The 16,845-nt window shown below is 39.1% G+C and overlaps 4 protein-coding genes across 9 annotated transcripts; 2 read left to right on the forward strand and 2 right to left on the reverse strand.

The window, feature by feature from the left end:
- Positions 1-183: 183 nt before the first annotated feature.
- Positions 184-2,578, reverse strand: LOC134184053 (uncharacterized). The gene is made up of 6 exons (XM_062651654.1): positions 1,808-2,578; positions 1,332-1,427; positions 817-1,253; positions 574-738; positions 472-488; positions 184-406 (listed from the first exon to the last, which is right to left on the reverse strand). Exons 1-6 carry the CDS (start codon positions 1,918-1,920, stop codon positions 329-331), a joined length of 906 nt encoding a protein of 301 aa, XP_062507638.1. The 5' UTR covers positions 1,921-2,578; the 3' UTR covers positions 184-328.
- On the forward strand, positions 439-6,123 carry LOC134185102 (cyclin-dependent-like kinase 5). Of its 2 annotated transcripts, XM_062652901.1 has the most exons (5): positions 439-532; positions 731-762; positions 2,599-2,700; positions 2,755-4,144; positions 4,232-6,123. In XM_062652901.1, exons 4-5 carry the CDS (start codon positions 3,565-3,567, stop codon positions 4,534-4,536), a joined length of 885 nt encoding a protein of 294 aa, XP_062508885.1. In that variant the 5' UTR covers positions 439-532; positions 731-762; positions 2,599-2,700; positions 2,755-3,564; the 3' UTR covers positions 4,537-6,123. The 2 variants fall into 2 exon arrangements, with proteins under 2 accessions (XP_062508885.1, XP_062508884.1); XM_062652900.1 differs by lacking the exon at positions 2,599-2,700.
- Positions 6,124-8,157: 2,034 nt separating this feature from the next.
- Positions 8,158-11,476, reverse strand: LOC134184605 (uncharacterized). The gene is made up of 7 exons (XM_062652340.1): positions 11,343-11,476; positions 10,865-10,984; positions 9,563-9,667; positions 9,120-9,505; positions 8,940-9,056; positions 8,847-8,875; positions 8,158-8,685 (listed from the first exon to the last, which is right to left on the reverse strand). Exons 1-7 carry the CDS (start codon positions 11,450-11,452, stop codon positions 8,497-8,499), a joined length of 1,056 nt encoding a protein of 351 aa, XP_062508324.1. The 5' UTR covers positions 11,453-11,476; the 3' UTR covers positions 8,158-8,496.
- Positions 11,477-12,371: 895 nt separating this feature from the next.
- Positions 12,372-16,407, forward strand: LOC134184297 (uncharacterized). 5 transcript variants are annotated; one of them, XR_009970643.1, is made up of 9 exons: positions 12,372-12,880; positions 13,413-14,280; positions 14,522-14,775; positions 14,827-14,959; positions 15,046-15,161; positions 15,370-15,468; positions 15,530-15,649; positions 16,001-16,108; positions 16,201-16,407. XR_009970643.1 is itself a non-coding variant. In XM_062651951.1 (8 exons), exons 1-8 carry the CDS (start codon positions 12,756-12,758, stop codon positions 16,044-16,046), a joined length of 1,761 nt encoding a protein of 586 aa, XP_062507935.1. In that variant the 5' UTR covers positions 12,372-12,755; the 3' UTR covers positions 16,047-16,407. The 5 variants fall into 5 exon arrangements, 3 of the variants coding, with proteins under 3 accessions (XP_062507935.1, XP_062507934.1, XP_062507936.1); XR_009970644.1 differs by lacking the exon at positions 15,530-15,649; XM_062651951.1 differs by having other exon boundaries at positions 16,001-16,407.
- The last annotated feature ends 438 nt before the right edge of the window (positions 16,408-16,845 follow it).

A 16,845-nucleotide genomic window follows, 5' to 3' on the forward strand; every position in this document is an offset into this window, starting at 1 on the left:
AGTAAAATACCATCACAGGATGGCTATTTGTGTGCTTAGCAGAATTCTAATGAATACAAAAAGACAAGCGTGTGATGAGTAAACAAGTGAGACATGAAATAGGATGTTACTTCAGTATGTAGAATCTTAAAATCTTCAATATAGTAAACAACAATAACATAGGTAGTATTAGATGTTGTTTCTCTAGCTGGTAATATAAGAACTTTACAATGAAAATGAGTTAAATAGAATTCTCGGTGTTTTCACCTGTCTTCAGTCGCTTGTTCCTTGCATCTTTATAGTTTTCGTATCTATATTGTACTAGAAAAATGGGATGATGCCATAACTCCTAGGAATTCGTTAAAACTTCTCCCGTTTCTCCCGCTTTGGCTGCTGCTGAGCTTGACGCTCCTTTACTGCGCAATCTCTACAGTTCACAACGGAGTTAGTGACGTCACCACTCGAGTTGACATCAACGTTGCTCTCCCTTACTTTCATACTTTGGAAAACTGCGGTGACGAGAAATAGAGGGAAGGAAAGAGAAAAACCAAAGGTTAGAACGGTGCAAAAAGCAATGTCCGGCGCCGAACTCACCGCATTGTTGTCTACATGTCCTCATGTCTTTAAATTCATGTCCCGTATAACGTGATGCTCTGTTAGCGTGTGCACGTCTGAACTTTATACAGTCTTCTTTCACAGGGTCAAAGTAGTAATGGTTAATCATTGGTGCTGTTGGGTTTGTTTTGTTTAGGCATTGGTCTGGAAGGAAAACAACGAACAGTGGTAAGGAATGAAAACAAACGAGACATAGTGTGTGGAGCACTTAAGATATTGCACCTGTTAGATATAGAGGTTGTGCTGTAGTGGTCTGGCCTGGTACATGAGTTGATATTTGAACTTCAGTGTATCGGCCAATCAAAGTAACAGATGCTTCCTGGGCATCTCCTCTACTGAATTCAACTCTGATGTGGAGCTTGCCTGTTGTGGTAGTGACTGCAACAGGAAGTTTAGCTGGAAGTGACCCTTTCTGACAAGTTCTTCTCTCTTTGTCGATGTGCAGGCAGAGCTTTGTGCTGTTGTTAGCATCATTAGCAATTAACTTTTCCACTGCCACATAGTACCGGTGGTGGGCTGATGCTTTTGAAGTCCATATGCACCACATTTTGTAATACGATGCATTCAGAATGATGGATGGAAACTCAAGACTGTCTACTCTTGGGTCTAACATGGTTTGAGGCAAAGGTATTATTTTGTCGTAAGAGACTAATCTGCATCTGGAATTGTAAGGAAATGAAGGCAACGCTTGAGTAATTATTTCTAAAATTGTGATTGTAGCGGTTTCATGGTCTAACCTAGGTTCTTGCTGGATCCAACCGATTGATCTGTCAATTTTGCATTCTTTCTTTAGTGCTTTCTTCTGTAGGTAGCATTGTCGACTAGGAATTGTTCTAAAACAACACAGACAATATTACTATTTTCATAGTGTACAAGTCTCTTTGCAGGTGGCCTTACTAAGAAAGGCCACCTTACTAAGAAAGTCAAGCAAAGACTTGTTGAACGTGAAGAAAATGCAGTGGTACATGCTAGAGCAAGATTGCTTATCTGTGAGGACACAAGGTATATTGTACTGTGGTATGTGCTATCAAATGGACTGAATTCCATGGCTCAACTGAGGCTTCATGAGTGTGGGGTGCTATCATGCATGATTCATTGCCTGAAGATGGGTGAGGCAGAAAAGAATTACTAGCAATATGTCAACCACAGCAGATTGTTCTACTTGCAGTATAGGATATTCTGTATGACAAATAGTGCTTTAATACTCACTTACTTGCCACTCCCTGGTGTTAGTTCCTTTGCAAGAACAGGCATTGGTGGACACCAAGCGCAAATAATGATGACCAAAACACACTTGGCTAGACAAACTTGATCCTTCTGATGCATGGTTCCGACTGAACAAAGTATGAAGTTGCGGCTATTCAAATATGGTATTCAAATATGCCATGGGTTCCTCCCGGTAACCTGTAATGGTTAACGTGGTTAAAGATAATGCAATTTAGTCATTTTCTAATCTTCAGAATTGCATTTTCTCATGGTCTGTTTTCTCTGTTGGCAGCACCTTGCTTCACACTGCGGTTACATACCTTCTTATATTTTCTTCTTTGGAGCTTCCCAATCTTCCAGCTGGTTCTTGCATACCCATTTTACTCAAAAGCCTGATCAATATATTTGCATTCCTGTTTGTGGAATGCCCTTGTAAGGCCTCAAAGGAATTAGGTAGTGTCTCTTTAACCACAATAGCAGAAAGCTTTACATGAGATCCAGTCACTCTAGTAATGTAATTAACCAACAGGTGTTAACCAATGAAATAGACAATTTGAGTGCTCTGGAAATTTTTCAAGCTTTTGCCATTCTTTGTTATTTGACCTCATCTTTCTGTTGACAATATCCCTGATGCTAGCCTCTAATCATGTCATATTTCTCCAAGAATAGTTGTATTGTTTTATCTAGAATTAGTAGTAATGTTTAATCAGTAAGTAAGCAAAGTTGACCATTATTAGTAATGATTGTATATTAGAACAACGTACTTACATTGGTCATCAAGTTGATGTCTTGTAATAGGATAACTAGATTATGAATTAGAGAAAAGTCATTCTCATGTATGAGTTGTTACAATGTCATGATCTCGGTGAATGTCTGCACATCTTCTCTAAATGAGTTGACGTTGTTTCTTTTGTCTGCGCTAATAGCTTCTTCACAAATCAATTTCTATTGCAGTTATGTTTGGTTAGTCGCAGCCTTTGGATTCCCAGGAAACAAGTGTCGGATCCGCTCTCGATCTGAGATTATAATGCAACAGACAATTGCCCTCTATAATTAGAGACAGTTTGCTACTCTTGTAAGTAGTCTGTGTATACTAGCAAATGAGGAATGACTCAGTAATACAGAGAGCATGCATCTACACCTTTCAGATGAAGTAACACTTTAGTTACATTGTTGAAGTCTTGCATCACCGACAGTCAGTAGAGTCACTGGGCGGAAGTGCTGGATCATTCAACGTCAGAAGTCCGTGGTGTTAACAGCGGCTGTGGATCCCGCCGATGATAGAAACCTCTTTGGATGCCGTCTCAACGATGCAAATGCTGCGGCGTGATTCTAGCACCATGCACCGCACTCTTGCACGTGCGAAAGAAGCTGGATGCCTTGGGTACTGCCTGCAGGGCACTCTGAGTGTATTCATGAGTTCTTCTAGTGTACACGAATCACCATGCACGCCTGTCTGTGTATGAACCAGATAAACGGATGAGGAACATGCAGCTGCAGCTTTGTTCGCAGTGAATAATCGATTAATAATGCATGATGCAGGAAATACCTACTCAATTAATTATTAGAGACCAGAGATTGTCATATTACGAAGGCATCATCTCTTAGTCAATACAAGAATCAGAATACAGGGCCGACACGACGGCAAACCGACCAGCATTGTTACAGTAGATGCGAGAAGTTAATATATATCCGGGACCTTCGATCTAATTAGACGAGTGCGCTAGTCGCTGGCTTGTTCTCTCTTTTTGACACTGGTAGGTAATGCAGAAGTATGAAAAGCTAGAGAAGGTGGGAGAGGGAACGTATGGGACTGTATTTAAAGCAAAACACAAAGAAACGAAAGAGATAGTGGCTTTGAAACGCGTCAGACTCGACGACGAAGATGAAGGCGTGCCCAGCTCGGCTCTGCGTGAAATATGCCTTCTCAAGGAGCTCAAACACAAGAACATTGTTCGTCTGTATGATGTCCTGCATAGCGATCGCAGGCTGACGATGGTTTTCGAGTTCTGTGATCAAGATTTGAAGAAATACTTTGACAGCTGCAAGGGAAAGGTCGATAGCAATACTGTCAAGTCGTTTATGTTCCATCTCTTACAAGGTCTACAATTCTGCCACAGTCACAATGTACTCCATAGAGATTTGAAACCGCAGAATTTGCTTATTAGCAAGAGTGGAGAGTTGAAGTTGGCAGACTTTGGATTAGCCAGAGCCTTTGGTCTTCCCAAGGAACGTTTCTCGGCTGAGGTGGTGACTCTCTGGTACCGTCCGCCTGACGTGTTGATGGGAGCTAAGATGTATGATACTTCAATTGACATGTGGTCTGCTGGTTGCATATTTGCAGGTCATTAGTTCATATTATCCAGTCTATTAGTTATTCATTTTGTTTTATTTTCTGTTATTGCTATCGTAAATCCTGTTTGGTCTCTAGAGATGGCAAATGGTGGTCGACCTTTACTGCCTGGGTCTGATGTCGATGACCAGCTTCGACGCATATTTAAACTGTTGGGAACTCCTAATGAGCTTACATGGCCAGACATGAAAAAGATGCCCGAGTACAGGGATTTTCCTGCATTCTCTGCTATACCGTTGGCATCTGTGACACCAACACTGAGTTCTTCTGGTCGAGAATTACTGCAGAACCTCTTAGTCTGTGCTCCTAGTCGTCGAATGTGTGCTGAAAAAGCGATGCAGCACTGCTACTTTGATGACATTGACCCAAGTATAAGAGTGTGAGTGAAGAGTTGGAGCAATGGATGAGAAATAACTGTATGTATATCAGTTGAAATATTACTACTGGATTTTAGAAGATTTTAAGGAGCGGAAAACTTAATAAGTTAGGATGTAGATATTTAATTGATAAAATTAAAATTCTAGACCAACTGTTTACTGAAATTTCCTTTGTATCACTAAAATGGCAGCAGAACTGAAATGCTTTGTTGGTAAATCTTGTTGCGCTGCTTAGTTGGACATAATCAGATATCATGTCACCATGTAACAAATTGCTTGATTCTGGGCTAGAGCAAAGGAAAATTTTCTTTTATCACAATGTGTAGCACAAAATTAGAAACAGAAGTGAGTGAGTAAAATGTATGAGTAAGAGGGTGTGTGTTGAACTGTGAAGAAATAGCTTAGATATCAGTATACTTGGTTCTGATGTTGAAACTTTTTCTGCTTTGTGCAGACTATGTGTTACAGGATGATTACTATTCACTCTATGACTAAATGTCATTAGAGTATGACCTGTGAAGACAAAGCTTGAAATAACTGGCTTTGCAATTGCTTTGTCCAACTGGAATTGCAATTGTATGCATATGCATGACCTTAGGACAAAACACGAATTACTTGAAGCCTCAAGGGTTTGCAAAAGTACATAAACATCTTATCATTTTAGGTTTTTGTATTAATTAAGTCAGCATAAAACAGCCATTATTGATGACCACACGCCTAGACATTTCAGCTAGAGGAGTATGGCAGCATTCCCAACGTGCATTTTTTGATGTAAGGGTTTTCTACCCGAACGTGCGTTCAAACATGCAATCTACTTCTCTGGCATCAGCCTACAAAACCCATGAAAATGAGAACAGGAATATGGCAAACGTGTGAGGGAGATAGAGAATGCAACTTCCACATCCCTAGTTTTTGCAGCAACTGGTGGAATGGGGAAAGAAGCGTCAATTTTTTTACAAGAGAATAGCTGAATTACTATCAATCAAAACAAAGAAAACCTACACTGAGACCATAAGCATCATCAGGTGCCGTCTATCGTTCAGTCTGATCTGTTCAGCAATTTTATGCATCCGAGGTAGCAGGTCGGCAAAGCACAGGCCCTTCCGTGGAGAAGAAATTGACATCAGCAGTGAGGTTCGTCTCACTGAGTAAACTGATTTATGATAGAGTAGCAAGTTTCTGAGTTTTTTTAGAGTTTCTGTGATTGCTGTATTATTGACATGGACAATATTTAAAAATATATTGAGGTATGAATCTTCAAAAAAAATTAAAAATTGATGACTTTGTACTAGTGGTCATTTAGTATTAACTAACAATTTTGTTGACATTGCTGCTCTCAGTAAACATGCTGTCATCAATGTGCTTGCTAGCTTGTGATGAATGCTGTACATGGTATTGAGTTGTGTCTTTTTGCTGTTACTTATTGTGTGACCTTTATATTGTATTATAGTGGAGATCAGGACTTGGTGTGTCTTGCCAGTTGATTGTTTGGTAAAATAGTTATGCAATATTTGATTTGTTACATAATATAATATCTATATGAAATGTTTAGAATGTCATAACACTCTGTGTGCTGTTCCTTAGGGGTAAATATTGCTGGTGCACGTGTGTGTGTGTGTGTGTGTGTGTGTGTGTGTGTGTGTGTGTGTGTGTGTGTGTCTGTGTGTGTCTGTGTGTGTCTGTGTGTGTCTGTGTGTGTCTGTGTCTGTGTATGTTTGCATATGTATGCCTGTCAGTGCCGAATCCAGATTCATGGTGGTGTTCTTATATGTGCATGCCAATAGAGGGTGGCAAAGCAGCTGATGAGAAGAATGCCAGTGGAAGTATAGTTCCCTCCATCTGGTGTTTATGTAGGCATCCTCTGTTATAGGGCTAATTAAAATATCAGTAGTTGCAGAGACTCATCATCTGTCTATCACTTCGTCACACTAGAGGGATTTTCAAGAGTGTAATAGTGACTGTAATAGTTCTGTACAGTTGAAAGCAATGTCAGGTGGTAGCCAGCTCATAATAACTTGCCAAACTCTAGTTTTGGCAAGAATTATGAAACTTTGCAAGCATTGTTAGCAAATAGATATCTGTATTGTGTTGAAGAGAATTAATGTGTTAAGTTTCAAGGTACTTACTGCACTCTCTTGATTATTACTCCAGGGCTCAAGTAAGCCCTTAGCCACAACTTTGGCCAAGGCTTAAGATTTTGACACCTTTTACTCCTTTAATTAGTGCTAATTGGCGAATTGGCGCTTTCCACAGTGTTTGCTAAATTTAGATTTGCGCTTGTAGAAATGATAATATTCTTCAAATTGCGCACACCTGCTGACTGACCACGTGTTGAAGGTTTGATGACTCAGATATGGTACATATGGAAGACTAGGTTTGTATATTTTAGGTGTAGTGGCAGTTGGAGCATGCTGTTTAACTTAATTGGGCAATCATTTCCGCCAATTAACAACTGTAGGTGTCAATTTTTTAGTAAAGCCCTATCCCTACTTGACGTTTCACAACCATGGGAAGCAAACTGTCACTAGTGACAGCACCAGTAATAGCACTAATTAGAGGACTGAATGGTGTGAAATTTTAGAGCCTTGGCCAAAGTTGGGCTTGGGGGCTTACTTGAGCCCTGGGGTAATAATCAAGGCAAGTAGGGTCATACCTATCCATGTATACATGGCTAGATTTTGGACTGAGACAAATTCAGACTGGTTCTTTAGTAACATGCCCAAACCTAGCATTTTATGTAAGCCTTGCATGTGCGCTAATTTGTTATAGTAAATCTTTTGGAGTCACATCTTAACTTTCAGTGTCCATTAGTTGAAATTAATTAATTAAAAGGAACTAGTAGCTGAACAAAAACTTTGCTCTGTGAGTCCATTTAACATTTTTAAACTACACACATGGATCAAAAAACATTTTGGCTGGCAAAGTGGAATAACTGGTAGCGCAAGCAGCAATGGACTGTATAACAGTTGGCTATCGGGTTGCATGGGTTGTCTGGTTCAGACTGCTTTCAACTCAACCCAGTCTTATGTTTTATGCAACCTCCTGATTCCTCCTGATTATAGCCTTCAGAATAGGAGTCTGCCTGGATTGTTACCCTAACTGTATCCTATTATGGTGTTTACATTGCTTCATGCCTCAATAGTTGTGTGAAATGTAAACACTACTCATGGTTTCCTGTAATCTAGCAAATAATTGTTACACAGTCATATTTCACTAAAACTCGTTAGGCATAACATTTACTTTGTCCTTCTAGGCTTGCACAACACGTTCAGTGCAACTGTAGAAGAGATGATTTTGAGCTTGTAAAATGTTCCCTATACTCCTGGCTATAGAAGTAGTTTTGTGGTGCACATTGGAAAAGAAATGGGTTACTTGGAGTGCCTTAAGGTAAAGCTAAAAGTAGCACCCATTTATAGGACAGCACTTAAGGCCAAGAATGGTTTCTTATGAGGCCTGAAGGCAACTTGTTAATAAAGAAATTATTAGTAACCACAATAGTCCTTGTGCCTGTGGTGCATCTGCGTGCATGCAGCTATTGCATGGTATCAACTGGACACTTTTGGAAACATCCTCTGCAATGAAACTGCAAGCTCCTGATGAATCCCATGATAGTTCAATTGACTGAAATAGCTTGCTATTTTATTGAGCTTCTCAAATCAGAATAATACACTGTGCACAGAAAAAGTGTAAACGTTTACAAGAAGAACTGCTTTCACTGGTTAGCGACTGATGTAAACGTTGAACACAAGCACCAAGCTATCCTAGTTGTAAGGAAATGTACAATGTTGCTTAATTAACTAAACACCAGCTGCACTTGTAATAGCTAATGTGAGGCAGTCCGCTAGATATTTACCAATGATACTGTATATCTATATCAATATTGCTGGGACATACTTTTGCACATCAGGAGACCTTGTCACTTGACAGCTGTAGCAGGTAGTATAGTAGTCTGACGCTTTGTGATTTCTACAGTACAGTGCTAGTTGGGGACGTCCACACGCTATCCCATTGCACAGCATGCCAGTCAACAGACTTAGTGGATTCCAAGATATCCTTTAGAATTGGATCTCTGACGTCACAGTCACCATTATACTTCTCATACAATTCCACTGCTTCACTGAGTTTAGTTCGGTTTGTATGTAACTGAGCCTGTCTCTATTTGATGCACAAAACACACATGAGATGATTTGCAGACGCACTACCTGGTTGAAGTTCTTAGCCAAAAGCTTGGCCTAGGCAAGTCCTTGTAAGGACTAGCCTAGGCCAAGTTCTTGTGCAAGAACTTCAAGCCCGGGCTACTAAAACTTAGACGTAACCTTGTCATCTGTATCTTTGGCAGTTGAAACTATACTCAAAAACAGATAAATTGCTGTAAAGTTACTATGATTACGTCAATGTTATTGAGTTACCTTTTAGAATGGCTCCTTTATTACCATTTACAATACTGATCAAACGTGAACCATTAGTTACATTGCGTGAACAGACTAAGCCATAACGAAGATTGCTTGATAAGGATTCGCCTGGCTCTAACGTGATAATTTACAAACTAAAGGACACGATCTGTACTTAATTTAGACTGTACTCTGTACCTTGAACAAGGATTGTTTTGCTTTTGGTTTCATCAAATCCTTGAAACACAGCTGTGAATCCTTTGCTTGAGTACAATGAATCACTCCTAAAAATTACTTCTACTACATGTGCCAGCCGAGTTCTCTTGTAGCTCATGGGTAACGAAGATCCACATAGTTTGGTTTTGAAAACTCTTCTTTTCTTTATGTTAGGAAACACAGTCCTGGGATTTTTCTTTCTGGATATGAACCGAACTTGCACAAAATCACGAGCAAACATTTCACAATCAGCTGATTCTTCTCCCAGATTGATTTCAAGAAACTTGACTGTGAGTCTTCTTCGTTGTTTTGAAGGTGGTTTGAACAACCAAATGCATTCAACATTATGGGGGTAGTTTCCTGGATACCTTCAAAATAAGAAATGCTACTTGCACATTGTCGCTACGAAAACATGTGCAATTTACAGTGGAGAGGAGAAATTCTGATACTCTGATGCTAGTGCTTTGGAGAGTAATGGAGGTCCATCATCTCGTTCTAGACGTAGTTGTTTCTCTTGCCTTTCTACATAACTGAGTGAACAGGAAATAATAAGCAAGAAATGTGTGGAATTAACAAGTTGCACAAAGTATCTAATATATATTTTGTAGTGCTCAACAAGAACAGTCTGGTTTGTAAGCACGGGAATCAAACCCTGCCTCAGAGGTGCTTAGAACATCATGGCCATCTAGACAGAAGACACGACTTTATGCAGGATCCAACTGGATCCAAGAAACACTTTCTGAAAAGTGCTGCCCCGACACTCCCAACACGTACCATTGCATGGAACATGTTGTGCTCAACCAGATCAGTCTGGTTCGAAGGTATTGCATGGTGGCTGGACATTATATCCAGGTCATCACAACCTGAAGCATTTACACAAAACAGTGCTTCTTGGATCCAGTCAGATCCTATGTAAAGTCGCGTTTTCTGTTTAAGCGACCATGATGGTATAATTAAGCACCTCTGAGGCAGGATTTGCTCTTAACAAGAGACGTTGCGAACCAGACTGATCTAGTTGAGTACAACACAATGTGTCGCTATGCCCCTCCATAATGGGCAAGTGGGGTCTTTACCCCCATCTGGGCGCCCACCAACCCAGCAGGTGAGCCCAGTGGGGTACATGTTTCTGTGTAGTCCACACGGTGATCAATGACTAGCCAATTTGATATGGATTGCAGGCATTACGGTGACCGTGAACATCGGTACAGCACGCCTAGTGGATATAAATGACCACCAGGAAAGCACTGAACGTCATTGTCAAAGGACCGTTCGCCAGACCATAGAAACTCCCCAACGACTGAAACGAGTCATAATCTCATGGATAAAGCTAGAGAAACATGAGAGAGAGAGAGACAGACAAGTTTCTTAATTTACTTATTATTATTATTGTTGTTATTATTATTATTACTATTATGCTTAGAAATTAGATATGTACGTAGTATAATATATTGAAATACATTACATGTTTCGCTATTATTATGTAATCATCACACTCTCAGTAGGGCGAGTGGGGTCTTTACCCTCACCTGGGTGCCCAGCAGGTAAGTCCCAGAAAGGTACATATTATTATAAATATAAATATCCTCTCTCTCTCTCTCACTCACTCACTCACACACACACTCACACACACACTCACACACACACACACACACACACACACACACACACACACACATGCACACACACACACACACACACACACACACACACACACACACACACTGTACCTGCAATTTCTACATGCCTCGGACTCTCTCAAGAAAGTGCACAAGGAACTGCTAGTGCACACTCGCTTTTTCACAATAACAGTTTGAACTTTCCGCTTCAGTTTGTAGCACCACATCTTGCTAGCAGAGAGAATACACTATTTTACAACACAGCTCGCATGCAGGATCAAGACGACTGGAGCATGCAATTGGTTTACATGCTGAACGCAGAGGGGCGTATCGAAGTCTGAGAAATACATACAGAATAAATATGCATTCTTCCGCAACCGGTTAGGACCGATCGACTGACATTGATTAATTAGAGTCTAGGTAGAGGCCTAGGCCTACTGCCAGTTTGGTTCTGCCAACCTGAAAGTTACATCCAAAAACCATGTTGCGTAGCTCTGCGTTGCGTCCCTTCATACGTAGACTCTAGAGCTATAGTAGTGCACTTACAAGAAGACCTACCTGACTACTAGATAGAATTACGTAGGCCTACCTTCCCGGAATTTTCTTAGGATTATCTAGATTGTATTCATTTTCTCTGAAATGTTGCATAGACACTCGAGTAACGAGACACAGTATAGCAAACCAACAAGAAACATCCATTGCTGCTGTTTACTGCATCTACAATTAGTAATTGTCATTTCGCACGTGACAGAAGCATGTCACGTGATTTTTGCGGTTTTTGCATTTGAGCGTGGCGACTAAATTTTTAGTAGCCTAAAAAATTAGCTTGACTTTGTGAGGCCTAGCTACTGTAGCGAATTTGTACACTGGCTGTAATTTTGTGCTCAGCGTATTCGATTCGCAATAGGCTCCTAGCTAGCTGTTAATACAACAACAGCAACAACAAATACAACAGGTGCCAAACCCTCGGTATAGCTCACACATGCCAGTTATAGCAGAGGGGTTAGTACGTTGCATTGTTTGTTTATCTGAAGGCAGGCATAACTCAAGGACCAGGTATCGCTGCCAAGAATGCAACGTCCCCCTCTGTGTGTCATCTGCTGAGCGACAGTGCTTTATAAAATATCACACTGAGGATGACTGAGAATTGCCACACTGTGACTGTGTATATTGTATATTTCTATTTATAGTGTTGTATATTTCTATTATATATTGTTGTATATTTCTATATATATTGTTGTATATTAATATTTATATATTGTTGTATATTTCTATATATATTGTTGTATATTTATATTTATATATTGTTGTATATTTCTATTTATATATTGTTGTATATTTCATTTATACAGTGTTGTATTAGGTGATCTATGTTATGTTTTACGATTTGTATATAGTAACAGTTTGTTGTTTTTTAGTGTTGGATTAAGTGTATATATGTGTATATAATTGAAAGCGTGAAGTCACTGCTGCAAATATTTTGTATTGGTTTAGCATTTTGCATATCAATATTTTTCAAATAGTCAATCAACTTGATTGGATTGTTATGCATAATAGAGGTAAAATAAACAGTTAGACGAAATAAAATATTGAAACAGTTAGAGGTAGTTACAAAAGTTGTGTCATTCAAAAGAGCAATTTATGTACATTTTATACGTGTCAGAATTGTTATTTTTACTTTTATAATGTTGCTACAGTTGCAAATAATAGTATTTTGTTATGCGCGCGCTAGACTATAAAGGCGCGCGCTAGATAATAAAGACGCGCGCTAGATAATTATAGGCGTGACATAGTAGTGCAAAGGTCATAGAGGGAGGGAACTTCGCATGACGATTCTGAAGGGTTAAAAAGAAGGAGCGTTTTTCTTCAATTTTTTAAAATGTTTGCGGTATGTATATTGTTTCAAGCAACAGTTTTTAAAGTCACGTGTTGTCAGTTTGTACATGTACACACAAAGAAGGATCCGGGAAATTTAAAGTGTTGATGACCCGTCAAATAAATTATGGAGTGCTTGCCTGACGAATTAATAGTAGAACTGATGACGTTCTTGGAACCAAGAGAAGTCTGCCGACTTTCAGCTACTTGCAAGAAGTTTAGAAGAATAGGAAGAGAGCCATGCATCTTCAAGTACGTTAGCCAATATTGTGTAATTTGCTATTAGTATGTACTGAAGGACGATATAATAGAAGATAAGCTCTCGACTAATAAATAGTATGAACAAGTAAATAAAAAATTCTTCTAATTTGAAACGGGGGATCTAGCAAGGTATAAAAAGTAAAGAGACAAGTTAGTGATAGGGATGGTTGTTGTGTTCTCGCACAGTGTACACCCTAATATTGATGATAGGCAGCAAAAAATTCTACCACACAAACCCTACATTGCCACTGTGTCGTAGCTTGCTTGATCCATAAAAGATGGCTTGCAAGTCAAGCCCTCAATCCTCAATCATCGGTCTGTTGTTTGCCTTGTGGGATGTGAGAGGAGGTGCTTGAGGCGGAACTGCTCGAAATTGCATTTCAATTTAATTCTATTCTTTCACACCAAACTCGTATTTGTAACAGTATGCTTTTACACCATTAAGGGAATGTGTTTAGATTTAATTTTAGGCAGGTTACACTTAATTTTGTTACATTAATGAAAGTGTCGCATTTTGATGTAGACATGTCTCGTTTAAGAATTGCATATGGATTACAAGGAAGGGTTTGTCATTGTTTCTTAGTCAATATGGTACCCTTATTACCAGTCTCAGTTTAAGGCAATGTCATCACATTGGAGGAAACACTCTTAATCAACAGAAGGAGACTTTAAGGAGTCTTAGGGATCTGGACATTGTTGGATGTGGTTTTAATCTTCTTGAAATTATTAAAGCAGTTGTTGGCCTTAAGGAACTTGTCAATCTGAAGATGGATGGTTATGCTGGCAGTAGTAATTGCTGGACTCACACAAACGCTTCTATGCAAGAAAGTTTTATGGCAGCAATTGCTCGACTTTGTTCTTTGACTGTATACTATCAATCAGTACATGCCGTCAGCATCATGAACCATGTTTTGTCTAAGACAAAGGACAGAAGTCAGCTGATGAGCTACACGGCTGTGCTGAATCCAAGACATATGGTAAGTGCAGCAAGAGCACCAAAGAATCTAACATCGGTGGAGATATACAGCTATTCCTCTGATTTTACAATGTCTCGGTCATCAGCTACTGGTCTTAGCCTAATTTCTGACTGTTTGTCAAACTCACCTAGGCTTAAAACATGTTGCTTGTCAACAGCTGCATACTCTGGAATTCCTGTCACAATTTCATCAAATTTACCTTTTGGAGACAATCTAAGGAGTCTTAGACTTGCACATTTGAGTCTGAATGACTCTGTTTGCTCAGTCATTGCTGTTGCAGCTTTTGAATTGGAAGAGCTTGATCTTAGCTGGTCTCACATAACCTCAGATGGCTTGGTCACGATGTCTGCTGGGAAAATTTCTTGTTTGAAGAAGCTGTGGTTGAGTCACACGAATCTTTTCTATACACTTAAAGTAGGTTTGTGCATATTTCAATTGTTCATCACTTCGTTTCTTTTGTTTCTCTTCATTTCTTCTTTCTGGTTGTCACACACACACACACACACACACACACACACACACACACACACACACACACACACACACACACACACACACACACACACACACACACCACACACAACACAGTCATAAATGTAGTAGTTAAAAACAACAGTTGACTTTTGATTATTTTTTGTTAATTTCAACTGTTTAGGGTGAATCATCTGTTGATGGTCTCTCTCATGTACTTGAGAGGGCTTTCCATCTTGGGACACTTGACATCTCTGGTCAAGGTCCTTGTCATTATTCACATGTAAGAGCTGTCCATTATCTATTGGCATCTCAAACAAAGCTGAAAAATTTATCAATACCACCAGAACTCTTTCTAACTGACACCAGTTCATTTTCAGAAATTATTTCCAATGTATTCCACATTTCTTTATTTTCTGTATCTGGGACAGGAGAGAGGTCATAGAATTTTGTCAGTGTGTATGATTTAATTACAATATATAGTTTTAGATTTCCTACTGCTCTTCTTGTTGGTACTGGTAATATTCTGTCACAAGTGGTTCAGTGGAAGCATCTCGAATCTCTAACTTTATCATGGATTCCTGCTATGAGAAGCAGTGTTGGTCTAGTTAATGTTGCTCAAGTAGGTTTGTTGTCACTCTGAAGTTCAATTGTTTATACTACAGTTGCTGAATTGGTAGATTGTATTAATTGGCTGCTTCATTTTAGCATTGCTATTGTCTACGGCAGCTGTGTATTAAAGGTGTTGGATTACCTGGTCATTCTTCAACATTAGCACCACTTGCTGAAGCACTGAAACACTGTAAACGGCTAGAGATTTTTTGGTATCAATTGTTAGAGTTAACACTGACTCTGTTTTTGTTGATGAGTTATATAATTAGGAGATGGTAGTTGGTAGTTACTGTAATTAACCAGCTATAGTATATGCTATTGTGCATCTAGCTAAATAATAGGGATGGCAGTTGTAGCTTATGTAATACTTACATGCAGTCATTTATGTATATTATATGTGCAACTTGTTTGTTTTGATAGTTTGGAGCAAAAGTATTTCAACTTCTCACTACATTTTGGTGATTGTTTGTCTGCATGTACCAACTTGAAGTTATGCCATTTGAATCTACTTGGGGGACGGTGAGATTTCTAAGTGCTAATGGCAATAAATATATGTTACTTGTGATTGTCATTGGTGTAGTGTTGATCTACAGTCTGTATTGCAAGTATTGGAGAGATGTAGCTGCTTGATGGGTTTTGCGTTGTTTTCTGGCATGAAAACAACAGATTGTAAACGTTTGTTGAAGAGTGCCCGATCAATGTAATTTGCTTATTCATAATATATGCTGTAGTCTACCAGTTGTGTGAGTTTGTGAATGGCATTATTGGGTAGTCTTAAGATACTGAATTATGCAGCATTAATTTTAGAAACTAGGAAATCATTTTCTATGAAACTAAGAAGATAAGACATTAGGTTGTCATAAAAACAGTACAGTTAGCAGGAAGATTTAGGTAATCAAAAACTGAGATACATCATTATTAATATATATTTTAATCAATTAGCATTCTACACAACATGGGTTGGAATGGTGTTGATGATAATATTTTTATTGATGATCTCGTGTTTCTATTGCTCTTTGTGTGATCTTAGCATCTATTTCTATTTTTCTAGAGATGTTTACTTAATTAAGTATGTTTATAAAGAATATAAAGAATAAGTTATCATACAAATTTGATGAGCTTTCAACCGGGAAGCAAATGTCTGACTACTTCATATACAGTAAGAGAGAATTTTATTTAATTGGCAGCATGTGTTTTTTGTCATGTTAGTTGTTGACAGTCTTGTACATGTGTATGCTTGTCAATTTTCAGGTGTGGAAATGAGGTTCTTCTGCTCATCAGAAACGTAAGACCGGAGACTGTGGACTACCAAGAGTCACTGTCCAAACAGTTTCTTATGACAGGACAGCTGAATCAATTGTTTCCTCTGTATTGATGAACTCATGTATAAACGTGATTTTTTTCTCTAATTTTACTATTAATGAATGAATGATTGAATGAATGAATTTAGTGTTGTCACACGTAGTGCAGTTCCCACTGGGGGGAGGGGATTCATATGCACAAGCGCGCGCGCGCGCGCACACACACACACACACACACACACACACACACACACACACACACACACACACTACACGTAGAACTATATGACATACACAAAAAAGACCAATACAACACTTATCCTAGATACCTACCCTATAATACCACTCCATCTGTCTGTGTAAAGTTAGTTTGTTCGTCGACCTTGCTGCCCTTTTCAAAGCTGATTTTTTATTCTCTCATTTTCTTTGCTCCTGCTCAAAACCAATGTGGAAATTTAGTTAATTAACTAATTGTAAAATTTAGCAGATTTTTATAATAGTCTACAGTACGCGTGCAGCATGCGCAGCTTGCCCATCTCATTAGAGCAGCAAGACTGAAGCCTGGTTCACAATATTGACGCCGACGTCGACGTCG

This window comes from Corticium candelabrum, chromosome 9 (genome assembly GCF_963422355.1).
Source record: "Corticium candelabrum chromosome 9, ooCorCand1.1, whole genome shotgun sequence".
In the NCBI taxonomy this organism is placed as follows: domain Eukaryota; kingdom Metazoa; phylum Porifera; class Homoscleromorpha; order Homosclerophorida; family Plakinidae; genus Corticium; species Corticium candelabrum.